Source organism: Lutra lutra, chromosome 3 (assembly GCF_902655055.1).
Source record: "Lutra lutra chromosome 3, mLutLut1.2, whole genome shotgun sequence".
In the NCBI taxonomy this organism is placed as follows: Eukaryota; Metazoa; Chordata; class Mammalia; order Carnivora; family Mustelidae; genus Lutra; species Lutra lutra.
Window position 1 is genome coordinate 21,441,532 of NC_062280.1, and position 14,060 is coordinate 21,455,591.

Genomic DNA, 14,060 nt, shown 5'->3' on the forward strand with positions numbered 1-14,060 from the left:
AAACAGCAGACTAGAGGTATGAAGGGCATTTTCATCCTATGTACCAGAGGACAAAATCTAATTCAGGGATGAAAAGAAGTATTTTATAATTTGGCAAATCTCTGTTGTGCTAAGTGATACCACATAGCTGTGGCATGGACACAGTTGTACAAAGTCTTGTCAGGTGATTCAGCAGAACTCTCCAACCTCTGAATATACATTTTATAATTATGCCTTATTTAATGTCTTCTTCTATTTAAAGTTCCTTTCAGAATTGGTCAGCAGGGAAATTTCTAGAAGTAGGCCTATAGTTATTAACCACAGGGTGGATTCTCATATGTATGAGATGGTTAACATACTGCTTTGTTTGGGTCCTAGTAGATTCCTCCTGATTCCATCATAATCAGATTTAAAAATACTTCCCTATAGCAACTTTTCAGAAAGTAATGCAAATCTTATTTGACAAAACAGTGAAGAAAAAGTCGGAAACAAACCCCAGGGAATGAGAGTATAGAGAAAAAGCCCCCATCTACCATAAAAGGAAAATATTTCTTAAGTTTAAAACAAAGCAAACAGAAAGAACATGACACATAGAGTCCTAACAAAATTTTATTGAGAACCACTAAGTGAACTCCTTTGCAGAACATAGAAATACTTACGATCCCAACCCTTCCCAGTAAATGGCAATATAATGTGGGGATGGGTTCCCTGAATATCCCCAACACTCTGTTTATGCCTACAGGAGGGAAATAGTTCTTTCTACAGCTCAGCAATAGGCAAATGGGAGGCTCTGACCTATTTAGGGGAAGCAGAAGTGGAATCAGAAATCAGTATGAGTAATAGAGGACTGCAGATCAGTTCCAGCAGCCAAAGGAGTAGATGAGTAAATGTTCACTCTTCACATTCTGTATTTCAGATCAGCTAGCAGAAGGCAGGGCACTGTAAGATCAGACAGAAATGAACCTGGGGACATAGGAGCAGAGTATGTCTCTCAATTCAGTCATGCAGGGAAGTGGCAATGAGAAGATAAAGTGGTCGTGGACCCACTTTTACCTCAAACTCTTCCTACCACGAAGGCTTTTGATGTCAAATAATCCGAACTGACATCAAAGATGAAAAGGAAACCAGTCACTCTAAGGATGAAAGACCAAAGCCAAATGGGATAGATGGAAATGGCTGAGATAACGTTCACACTATTTACATGATGAAAAGTTAACTTCTGTAATGCGTCCTCACTACGGGAACAGAAACACACGGCGGGATAGATGAACACAGCTCACAAACTTCTAAGGTTTTACTCCTAGTCTTTGCGTGGGGAGAGAAGAGATATGAGTTTTTTGGGGAAGCAACTTTTGCGAAGGTTTTTTTAATCAAAAAAAAAAAAAAAAAAGAAGAAGAAGAAGATGAAAATAGCTGAGGGAAAATGATATAACAGAAATATAACCGCAATGATGCCACTTCCTTTTAAAACTAAGAAAGCTGACAAAAGTTTCTCAGTTTCCACCATGGTGTTAGGGAACTGGTCTTAATTTTATAGCTTTCGCTTGAGTTTAAAAACCTATCAAATCTTCTTACCTCTTAAACTATAAAGAAAACAATGGCATGAACAGAAAATCCTGCCACTTTAATAAGTCCTAAAAAGCTAAATAAAAAAAAGAAACGTGAATTGTGTTTGTATTGATGAGTTTGTTACTGGATGGGTGGCAGCAGTTAAATTGCAATGTAAGTATTAACAAGAATCTTATTCAAAATGTTCTTCTTGCTGCCTTGAAGTCTTCCCTGGGTTCAATTAATCACGATGTTTGGAGATGCACTGTGATTAAGCTTCCTCTGGCTAGGAGAAAGTGTGTTTTGCCTCTTTCCCCTGGTTAGTAATTATAGTAGCTAAAAGTATAGGCATAGCATAGTAAGACATTTAACTAAACTACATGGGTTTTATTCTTTCATGTTGGACACCCAGCCCAAGGCAAATTAGCTTTACTATAAATGTCACCACTGCTCATCGGAAATGTCTGGAAGAAAGGCACAGCTGACCAGCACTTCCGACATCTGAGAGGCACAAGGTTTGCCCAACTGGTGCAAGTCACAGAGGAATAAGCTGATCCTAGGAACTGAGCAGTGGGCTGTTTTTTTTTTTTTCAGATCCTTCTGTTGGTAGCCTTAAAAAGGTCAGACAATTTCCAATAATATAAACTATTTTGGTGCTGATTGTGAAATAATAGGGGACTATTATCCATAGGAACCAACATATACCCAGTGGGATTTGGTTCAAAGTTAAAATAAAAATAGCACGCTTTTGAGACTGAGAAAGCCATGAAATAGGCACATTTAAAATTCTTAGACCCTGTTTTGCAAAGCTGTAAAATGTTCTAAAATCAGCTGAAATAGACAGAAAGGATGAAACCAGCCTGGGAAAGAGAGCGAAGGAAGGAAGCGGAGGGGAAGCTGATGAGCCGGACATTTATACAGAATGTGAAGCACCAGGGGTCCTTCAACTACCATATAAATACCGGAGCCCGAGGGCTCAGAAACTGAGGGAAGTTAAGCCTAGGATAGGCAGAGAGATAGGATCTATTTGTTCTAAACATTTTCACTGGCTAATACCTCCTAAGTAAACAGCGTTTCTACGGAAAGGTTAGTGTTTTGGCTCAAGTTATTGGCTACGTAGCCCTCTTTCCCCCTTTAAAAGAGATGTAGAGCACTGTACTATTTAGTGAAAAAACAAACATCGAGATAGACTGAAAGGGAGGAAAATATCTTATGGTTTGTACCAAACAGTGAGCACTGAAAGCACAGTCATTGCCAAGGAAGTAAAGCACAAGTCAAAGTTTAGAAGGTCGGGTGGACAGGGTGGACTGAAACCCCAAATCATAACACATTCACGAACAGGAAACTCGTCTCCTGATCTTACACCAATTCCAAAGAACAAACAAACTTTAAAAATACACTCGCTTCTTTTAGAAAAAAACTATTAATAAACTTTTTGTTAGCTTATCTTGAAACTAACCTTCAAATCAGAATTTTCAAAACCACCACGGCATTTTAGAACTTTTTGATAAAAATGTTGACTTACAGAACCTGGATGCTTTACTACCAAGAGGAAGCAGATCTGAAAGTATCTTTATCGCTAGTTAAACCAGTACTGTGAAGTTGAAAACCAGTATTTAGGTCCTTAAACCAGTCTGCAACTCTTGCAACTTTTGTCTCAGAAGCATACAGTTAATATTTTTGTTCCCCTTCACAATGAACCACCTAAAGAAAAACAGTGACAAAACTGTCTGGCCCTACTGGAGGAAAAATACTATAAAGGTAGAAGGCACTACCCGCCAATAACCATATATTTATCTTTATCTACATTTAGTTTCCTTTAAACATTTTTTGAACAGCAACAGATAGTTACATTCAATAAGCTTAAGTAAGAGATTTCCTCTGAGTTCTGAAAAATATATATCCCTATGCCCTCAAAACACTGTACATAACGCTCATCCTACCTTTAGGAAGAAATTGAGGTTGAAGTTAAAACATTTCCTTGGATACTTTTAAGTAAAAGTAAATGACAGACAAAAGGAACTGAAGATAAGTTCTGAAAAAAAAAAAAAAAATCAAGTAAATGGAGTACATGGTTTGACTCTGTTTCCTTGAAAAGCAATGGAAGCACTCAGGCCAGGTTTGATATACAGAAAGGGTCATGCAGTGAGTTGCAGAGGGCAGGCTTTCCTTTTATAGTTCAAACGCAGGGAACCTGGCTTTTGTGGGCACGAGGAGGTCAGCCAGGAAATAGATTGTTCCAGCCATTCCTGAAGGAACAAAAAGAGGCAGAAGTTATTACACCAATGAGTTCATTTCATACAGTGGCTTCGTTCTGTAGCATCAACAGCATTATGATACTAATGGCAAGGGTTTCAACGCAAGGGGCGTCTGCCTGGATTTATAATTTGCAGGTCAACACTAGATCACTAGTGTGCTCAGTCTCTCTGTCCGGGCGAAAGACAGGAAGGAGAGTTGAACCAGAGAAGTTCAAGGCGCAGCCCTGCCATTTATCATATGTTAGGTCCTTCACGTGGCACCATGGCCCACTTACCTGTCGGAGCTTCAGTGCCCTCATTTGTGACATAAGGACAATGATGCGTGTATGTTTTTGCTGACATGATTTACGATGGCATCTGCAAAATGCCAAACGTGTGCTTGGCTCCACAGATGGTGGTCATCATTACGACCACTGGTATTAGGTCTGAGAGAGTTCATGTACTACTTGACTTTTAATATTGAGTTTTCATATTAATGAAAGAAGTAGTTCAAGAAATGATTATAAAATTAATTTGTTGATAAAGCTCAAATTCAAATTCATTGATTACCAAGCAGAGAAGGAGATACTGACATTACAAGGCAACTAAAAGTAAACGTGTGGAAAATACCTTCGAAGAGGGAGAAGGGGGTGTCCGGCGTCCTGCAACCATGTTCTCCGTAATCTAAGCACCACTCAGCAAACTGAAAGTGAGACCAAGGTAAGTTACTGTAGTGACTCCTTCCAGAGACCCCCAAACGTGGATAGAGATTATCCCTAAGAATTACTTTGCAAAGTATCTTCAAGGCAGAAAAAAGGGGTTGATACAGAGAAACAGATGGTCTGAAAGAGGATGAAGCGAAGGAGAGAGGAATGTGATGCGCTACCTGAGCCACTGTCTCCCAGGTCATGAAAGCAGAACTTGTTTCTTTTGTCCCCTCATAAATGCTGTTGAGTAGAACTGTGTTCTTATACAAGAAGGCGAATTCAATGGAATGATTCTGGAAGGCTTTTCTTAGGTCTTCCACAGACTCATGATGGTTTAAAAGACGAATGAATCACATCAGACTGAACTAGAGCCCCTTCTACAGTCTCCCAGGGGAAGGTGTTTCTTTCCGACAGTGCTGATGCCTACCTTACAGGCCCTGTACAGGTACTTCTTGTCCTGTGTGAGGTTATAGAGCGTGAGAAAGGCGTAGGCGTTCCCTGCAGTGCCGTGGCACAGCCCGTACCCCTTCCTCAGCAGCCCGTACTGCCAGATCAGGTCACCACACTGGTAGGCGTCGTTGAGATACCGTTCCTCTCGGAACGCCTGCAGAGCCAAGGGCAAGTCTTTGAACAAGCGGTATCAAAGAAGGTTCTATTGACATTCCTTCCTTATTGGAAAGGAGGGTGAGTGCGAAAGGGAGGGGAGATGGAGGTAGCTTGGCAAGAAAGAACAAGGCATTTAGAGCCAGAGAGTTGGGTCCTGTCAGTGGGGATGAATTACAAAACTTTACTAGCTTTGCTTTTTTTGCTTTTAAATAACTGCACATGACCTTGCCTGTGCCATCTACATTTTATGTGCAGTCTGTGCTTACAGATATAGGTGTTACTGGAGAAGTAGCATTATTTTACTTGTGACTTACTATTATCATTAGTTACTTTCCAAAGGACCACATGTTATCTTCTCTGGTTAACAATAATGCCCTTCACCATTAGGACATTTCTTTACAAACTGGAGAAGAAACGGTTTAGAAAATTGATTACAAAATTGAATCTGATTATAACATACTATACTTTGTCAGAAAAATAGAGCTATACCTTTATAATCTTCTATATATTGATCAAAGACTCAAGAAATATTCTGAGTAGACATTTCTAATATCTCATTGCAAACTAAGTGTTTTTTTTTTTAAATATTTTATTTATTTATTTATTTGACAGAGAGAGATCACAAGTAGGCAGAGAGGCAGACAGAGAGAGAGAGAGGAGAAAGCAGGCTCCCTGCCAAGCAGAGAGCCCGATGCGGGACTCGATCCCAGGACCCTGAGATCATGACCTGAGCCGAAGGCAGAGGCTTATTAACCCACTGAGCCACCCAGGCGCCCCCAAACTAGGTGTTCTTAAAAGGAGAATGAGACAGTTTAAAAAGTTTTTCCATTATATCCAACTTACTGCAAGTAAAATTTGATATACTAAAAGCTTATTTAGAATATGACATGCCAAGGCTTGTTTATAGTTCATAGATTTGTAATTTGTAGATCTGGCACTAATGGACGCAGATATCTTGGTTTACTTCTGTTTTTTTTTTTTTCTTTCAAATAAAACCTTTTTCTTCTCGGATTATGGCTCTGCCATAGCATGCTTTTTAGAAACAATATTTGCATTTCTCTTGTTATAGTAAAATAAAGAAAATGTAAAAATTACAATTTTAATCACTTGATGTGTATAATTCAGTGGCATTCATTACCTTCACAATTTTGTATAATCATTACCACTATTTCCAGAACATTTTCATCACCCCTATTTGGAATGATGAAATTTAATTACCCATTAAATGATAATGCACTCCCGCCCCAGCACCAATCCCTGGTAACTTCTCTTCTACGTTCTGTGTGAATTTGCCTACTCTACATCCTCATACTAACCATCACACCATATAAATGGAATCATACATTATTTTTCCTTTAGCACCTGGCTTATTTCACTTAACATACTATTTCCAAGGTTCATGCGTGTTGCAGTATGGGTCAGAAGTTCCTTCTTTCGTACGGCTCAATAATATTCCCTGTAGATATGTATATGGACACACACCACATTTTGTCTATCCATTCATCTGTGCATGGACACTTGAACTGTTTCCACCTTTTGGCCACTGTGAACAATGCTGCTGTCAACATCTGTGTAACATCTATACAAATCCTTGTGTTTAATTTTTTGGGTATATATACCTTGGAGTTGAATTGCTAAATCACATATTAATTCTATGTTTATTTTTTGAGGAACTACCAAACTCTCTTCTATGGCAGCCACATCATTTTATAATCCTATCAGCAATGCACAAGAAAGATTTTATTTTATTTTTTTAAAGATGTGTTTATTTATTTGTGAGAGAGACAGCAAGAGAGAAAGTATGGTGGGGAGGAGCAGAGGGAGAGGAAGACAGAAACTTTAGCAGACTCTGTGCCGAGTGTGGAGCCTGATGGGGAGCTCGATCTCATGACCCTGAGATCATGACCCGAGCTGAAACCGAGAGTTGGATACTTAATCAACTGTGCCACCCAGGTGCCCCAATATAGTATTTTTTGTTTGTTTTTTTAGGAAGGGGGCAGAATCTTAAGCAGGCTCCATCTCACAACCCTGAGATGATGACTTAAACAGAGATCAAGAGACACTTGACCAACTAAGCCACCCATGTGCTCAAGAAAGGTTCTATTTTTTTTTTTTTTAAAGATTTTATTTACTTATTTGACAGAGAGAGAGATCACAAGTAGACAGAGAGGCAGGCAGAGAGAGACGGGGAAGCAGGCTCCCTGCTGAGCAGAGAGCCAGATGTGGGGCTCGATCCTAGGACCCTGAGATCATGACCTGAGCCGAAGGCAGAGGCTATAACCCACTTAGCCACCCAGGCACCCCGAAAGGTTCTATTTTTAATTGAACTTCTGGGATACTTATCTCGGCTCTGCCAGTGATGCTATAATCTGGGCTATTCTACTGTTAGTGAAGCAGTCTCCTGATCTATGAAGTAGTATCTGCCCTCATACAGATGGATACTATGAGAATGAATTATAATCCATTTAGCAAAGTGATTGTAGGTCCAACAAGTAATTTATCTATTGCTCCTTTAAAGATTATACATAAAAAACAATTTTAAGTTATAGAATTTTAGGTTATATTTTCCAATTTATTTTGAAAATGAGAAAATTCACAGTACCTTATAGGCCTGGATGAGCATGTAGATCACTCCAGGTGACCCGTGACACCAATGGACTAGAAGATCTCGATTATCATCCACACAAGGAGGATAATTGCCGGAAGGAAATTTTAGCTGGCAGACATAATCTACACTGGGCTTGACCAAATTTTGTAACTTCACATGGTTCACTTGAAGGCTGGGCTAAAAACGAGAAAGGGAATTATTAGTTCTGCTAAAGCAAAGAGATCTTCCTAAACCTCAGGGATAAGTTGTGTGTGTGTGTGTGTGTGTGTGTGTGTGTGTGTGTGTGTGTTTTAAAGAGAGGGAGACAGAGAGAGGGGGTGGGAGAGACAGAGGGAGAGAGAAAATTAATCCTAAGCAGACTTCAACCCAGCACGGACCCTGACACAGGGCTTGATCGCATGACCCTGAGATCATGACCTGAGCTGAAATCAAGAATCGGATGCTTAACCAACTGAGCCACCCAGGTGCCCTCTGGGATTAGTGTTAAGCCAGAAAGGAAACATGATCAGCAGGAACTAGAAGTCATTAAAAGGTTTTGGATTCCATTCCATTTTTTTTTTTTAACCTATTGGAATGTATTAAAATTAGTCTATGTATTAATTCTTGGGACTTTATGTACATATTATTTTTCAGTATTTATCACTGTATACATACATATAAATAATTTCCCCAAGTCAATGCATGAGCACAAGAGATGTTTCCTAAGGTTTTACTACCTTAGGCATACTTTATTTAATTTTTTTTTTCAATAGGCTCCACACCCAGCATGGAGCCTAATGCAGGGCTTGAACTCACGATCAAGACCTGAGCTGAGAGATCAAGAGTCAGATGCTTAACCAACTGAACCACCCAGATCATACTTTAAATACCTCAATACCTCAATCATACTTTAAAAGCCACAAAGATATGCATTAAACAACATAAGTACAACTTTCATTTTTACGTTTAGAGAAGTGGTAGATGTTTCCAGTAAAACGGGAAGCTAATAAGTCAGGAGACCTGGAATCTAGATCCCAAACTGTGTGATTCTAGATTAAGCCTTTCTGCAGAGGATTTGGGACCGACATTTGTGCAGGATTATTTTTATATAATGACGTACAGATTTACAGGATGCACTAATGGGCATTTGAGCCAATTTTTTAAATTTTTTAAAGAATTTGGTCCTTTTTTTTTTAAGATTTATTTATTTATTTGAGAGAGAGAGAGAGAGAGACAGCGAGCGAGCAAGCACAGGGGTAGGGGCAGAGGGAGAGGGAGAATCTCAAGCAGACTCCCGGCTGAGCTCAGAGCCGACATGAGATCACGACCTGAGCCAAAAGCAAGAGCTAGACACTCAGCCAACCGAACCGCCCAGGCACCCCGAGCCTCCATTTTTGATATAATGGTTTAGTTTCTCCTCTTGGTCCAGTACTTAATTCAATGCACAGCTTACTTCTTCAAATAACAAATTCAAAGTACTGGCCTTGTCAGGTGGGGGGGTGGTGAGCATGTTGGGTAAGGGGGTAGCCCGTGGTGTGACGCACGGGGACTGAATGGGCACTGAGTTCTACAGGGCATATACAGATTTTACTTTACCCAGAGAGTACTGTTTCAGCTCACTTTAAAATGCTAGAGCAGAATGAGTGGATTTTCCTCAAATTTGCAGGAATTATCCAAAACAGGCTACAAATAATATTTTATGTTTAAGATATTAGGATAAAACATAATACTATGTTTTATGTTTAATGTTTTTATTTATGTTTATGATATGTAAGCACCTACCGGAATGGACTATTATTTAATTTTAATTATTTAATTTAATAAATAATTTAATTATTTAATTTTAATGGTTAAATCATCTCAAATAGACAACAATCTGCCAATGGAAAATTCAGAACATAGGTTTCCAGATTTCTCACTGCCACCAGAAGGAGGCAGCTGGAAGTAAGATGACTCCTCATGACCTGCTTCAATACAAGGTCATGAGGCTGCCCAGCCACCTTGAAACTGCAGAATACATGAACTCCCCTTTCCTGAAAACTCAAGAATATATATTTACTTCTGGAAATACAGAGCCAGGGGAGGTTTATGCCAGAAAAATAAAGGAGTCTATGTCTGAATTGTCAAAACCCTTCATTATAAAACTCCTAAATTGAGAAGTACAGAACAAATACAAAAGTTGGTCTCTTACTGCCACTAACACTCAAAGTGTGACTTTGCATTCAAAAGCAATAATAACCTTGAGTTTTTCAGCTTCGTTGTCATTGTTTAGTTATAGGGAGATGGAGGTCTGACATTGATTTTGCATTATTACAGCCGGCTACTCAACCAGCTAATAGTATGTATATCCGAGCACTCATGTTGAACATATTAATGAAACACTTCTTTATGCTGCATTGTACTTTGGGAAGGTGAAGGGGGCCACCTCTGCTTCCATTAAAAATCAATTTTCTTTTGCTATGAATTCTTATTCATGAGTGCCAATTTCTCTTTAAAGAGAGCTAAATAAGCCAATGGAAATGATACTCTCATGAGAAGTCCTCTTCTGACCTCCCCTACCAGGTTATGCTTGCTGCAGTAAATCCTACTACTGTCCTTAGTCTGTGTGACTTTAGCTGATGTCTCCCAAGAGTATTAGATCCAAAGAATGGCTGGGTATAGCACATTCAGCTATTTTTCAGGTAAGTTACACAAAATCCATTGAAAAGGCTCTGTGACTTTGCTCTCCAAGTGAGCCGTAGGCAACATATGCTCATTTGTTTTCTATTGATTTTGTTCTTACTTTTGGAATTTGTTTCACGGGGTGGTGTCTAATAATATGCAACAATATTAATTCAAGGCATTTGCTAAAAAAGCAGAGCAGAGCAGAAGGCACTTCATGTAGAAGGATAGGTCAAAACACTTCAGTCTGCAAAGCGGCACGAGGCAGACAAGTACGGTCACCTACAAATCAGACATCATCCTATGGCACAGTGCCTTTTATGTTTATACACTTAAAAATGCACTCTGGCAAACATTGCCCTTGTTTGTCGAGGCCAGAAAATTGCAGACAGAATGAAAAACCAGAGGGGGAGTCCCGATGTTCTCCCCCTGGCCAGGAGAGTCACCAAGTGCATTTCTCAGTTTTACCATCTTCACCTCTTACCTGCATCAGGTAGTAATAAATTCCTGCCAGGCCGTGAGCGGCCCCCACGTAATATTCTTGGTACCACTCATACATCAGTGGAGTCTTTGCTGTGAAGTTTCTCTTTCTGGCTAGGGTTTCTCCAGAGGTTAAGACTGTTTCACAAATCTATAGGGAGAAAACCAATCAAATAATGAGATCAAAATAAAAATCTTCCTGGTGGAGGTAAGGAATTTTTGCTAAGAGGTATGGAGAACATGGTGAATCAGACGGGATCTTCTGGCCACAGACGGGCACAGCTTAATTCCACACTCAGAAAGCAGGGGTGCCTGTATTCCGCTTAAAAGAGGGAGATACAGAAATTCTGAACTCCTTACTAGAGCTTGTGAGAATTCACTTGACAGAGAAAGCATGAATTCCTTCAGGCACGAAAGGAGACATCTGCACCTGGGAGGTGAAACCTGGCCCTCATCTTCCGAAGGGCCGTGACATCCTCAAACGGAGAAGGCTGGACCTCTTGCTCCCAGTCACTCTCTAAGTGTTTCCAACAGCACTCAGCAGGACGCTGTCAGCTCTCTGATCCCAACCTGACCTTTAGAAACCAACACGCACCTTCCTTCTACCTGGGGTACGCTAACTGGAGAAACAAAACCGAGAGTTCAGGCAGATAACAACTGGGATCCTATCGAAACTCCAAAAAGCACAAAAATGTGGTACCTGCTGAATATGGCTTTGAGGAATCTTTTCCACGCCGAAGTTCTTATTCACAAAGAGAAGAGCATAGATGTAGCCCATTCGTCCATAGAGCAGTTCGTTTGGAGCATGGAGGTCAATCTTATTTAGGTGAATTAGCCTTGCAATAAAAATACATGTCTAAGATAACTTGGAAGGGACTGGGTAGTGGGAGATACTTGAAATGGTACATTTAAAAAATATATACATACAAAATATATATTTAGGTATTACACATTAAATTATTATTTTATTTTTTAAAGATTTTATTTTAAAGATTTTATTTATTTGAGAGAGAGAGATAGATAGTGAGAGAGAGCAGGAGTGGGGTAAGTGGCAGAGGGAGAGGGAGACACAGACTCCCTGCTGAGCAGGGAGTCCGATGTGGGGCTCCATCCCAGAACCCCAGGATCATGACCTGAGGCGAAGGCAGATGCTTAACCGACTGAGCCACCCAGGCTCCCCACTATTACAGTTAAATACTTTAAGTATATTAAAATTAATTTATATATAAAAGGCAAATATTTTCATACATTTGTATTTATAAATTATATTCCATACATTAAGTGGGCTGAGATAGACTGCAAAGGATAAATTAACTCTCAACCACATTTTTCTTCAGGTCACAATGGAACTGACAAATTCGAAGACTAAGAGTAGGCACGTGTGGCCTAGCTCCTTGGAGGTGTGCGCTAAGACCAGCAGCAGGGGTCAGAGGAACTAAAACCTGCTGCCCAGTATAGCACTTAGTCTGGAGAAACGACTCCGTCAACTCAACGGGTCATCTAGTTCCATAATTTGAAAAGCCTGCGGCACCCCAGTTACCTCCTTCTTTGGTTTATTTCTTAATGTGCCCTTAGGCCTACATGAAATGTCTGTACGGCAGCCTGATCTACCCTAAAACAGGCGAATGGCACAGAGGTATCAGTCAGCCTCCCCTGTCTGCCTAGTCTCCCCCTTCCAGTCCTCCTTTTCAGAAATAACCATGGTTACCAAATTCTTGGACACTCCTAGGATTACTTTATGCACATGTAAGCAACAATATGCACATCTATAAAAATCTCTCTCCAGATGTTCTGTGGCTTGCTGTGTAACAATACGTCTTTTTTTTTTTTTTTTAAAGATTTTATTTATTTATTTGACAGACAGAGATCACAAGTAGGCAGAGAGGCAGACAGATAGAGAGAGAGGGGGAAGCAGGGTCCCTGCAGAGCACAGAGCCCGACGTGGGGCTCGATCCCATGACACCGGGACCATGACCTGAGCCGAAGGCAGAGGCTTTAACCCACTGAGCTACCCAGGTGCCCCTAACAATACGTCTTGACAAACATTCTATACCAGAGTAGTCTCATTCTTTATCGTAGCTGCATAGTATTCCATCGAATTGCTATATTATAATTTATTAATTCTCTATTGACAGACTCAGTTCAGCTTTTCAGAAAGAGTTTTTGGTTTTGGCTCCAGGTCGGCTGGTGTAGGCACACCCCAGCCTGCCTCTCCTGGTAAGCGCAGCTCTAAGACCTGGAAAGAATGCACAGAGCAGCTGTGTAAGGACTCCAAACTGTGAATAGTAGCGGGCAGAGTGGGGAAGACCAGAATTTGAAGCACCACCAAACCATGGTGAGTTTACCATATTTTCACCTATGGTATTCTCCTGGCTTGAATTCCAGAACAGCCCCAAACCTGGAAGTAGGCACCAAAGGCTGAAAGAGACAGTCCTGGAAGAAGCCCTTTAGTTCTGTCTCAAGAAAGAATGAGAAAGGGAATTCCTAGTGTCAGAGAGAGTGGGTAAAGCCCTTTAGTTTTCTTTATGTTTCCTTGTCTTCTCTCTGTTTTCTCACACCCTGGGGCCACAAGCAATCTCCTGGTGGGAGCAGAAATGAAGGTGAGGAGCCCACAGAAGCCCAGTCTGAGGGAGGGACCCTTCCTCACAGACTGGAGCAGCTGTGGTCCCAGAGGGTTAGGGTGAACCCCCACTGCTTCACTTCTTTCTTGCTCCCCCATCATTTGGCCCCAGAAATACAGGCACAGCTGTGGGAATACTTGGCAGAGTGGGGTAACCAAAGCCCCAGATTTCTTCTTAGAGAACCAACATGGAAGCCCCCGGAAACCAGAAAGCAGTTGAGGTTCACAGGGAAATGAGGTCAGGAAAGCAACCATATTTGCAGTCTAACTCAGAGAATGAACTTTTCTTTTTTGAGGATGGGGGTGGGGTGGGGAGGGTGTACGAAAGCAAATATGATAAGTAGGGAAAATGACTTTGTTATTTGGATTTTTATCATATGAAATTTTGAAAGCACATCCCAATTATGTCTGAATTATCCTACATATTCAATGTGATACCATTTAAGCTACTAAAACAATGTAATTTTTGGTGAGGCTTGACAAAATGACTCTAGCATACTGGAAAACTATGAGGGAAGAGCCAGAGAATTTCAGGAAAAGAGCAGTAATGAGAGGACAATCAGCCCTACCAAATAATGGCTTTTTCATCAGGTAGCTTAGGACACTAAACACACTACCTGATGACGAAGCCATTA

General features: G+C 40.5%; 1 protein-coding gene across 7 annotated transcripts in view; it reads right to left on the reverse strand.

Annotated features, from left to right (window-relative positions):
• Window positions 1-571: 571 nt before the first annotated feature.
• The window catches only part of LANCL1 (LanC like glutathione S-transferase 1), a 38,676-nt gene continuing 25,187 nt past the window's right edge, over window positions 572-14,060 (reverse strand). For all 7 annotated transcript variants that reach the window (XM_047720951.1, XM_047720949.1, XM_047720953.1 and 4 more), the window contains 6 exons: window positions 11,506-11,641; window positions 10,810-10,956; window positions 7,680-7,862; window positions 4,899-5,075; window positions 4,395-4,467; window positions 572-3,776 (listed from right to left, as the gene is read on the reverse strand). In XM_047720951.1, the coding sequence (XP_047576907.1) occupies window positions 3,700-3,776; window positions 4,395-4,467; window positions 4,899-5,075; window positions 7,680-7,862; window positions 10,810-10,956; window positions 11,506-11,641 (793 nt within the window). In that variant the 3' untranslated portion in view covers window positions 572-3,699. The remainder of the gene's footprint in view (window positions 3,777-4,394; window positions 4,468-4,898; window positions 5,076-7,679; window positions 7,863-10,809; window positions 10,957-11,505; window positions 11,642-14,060) is intronic.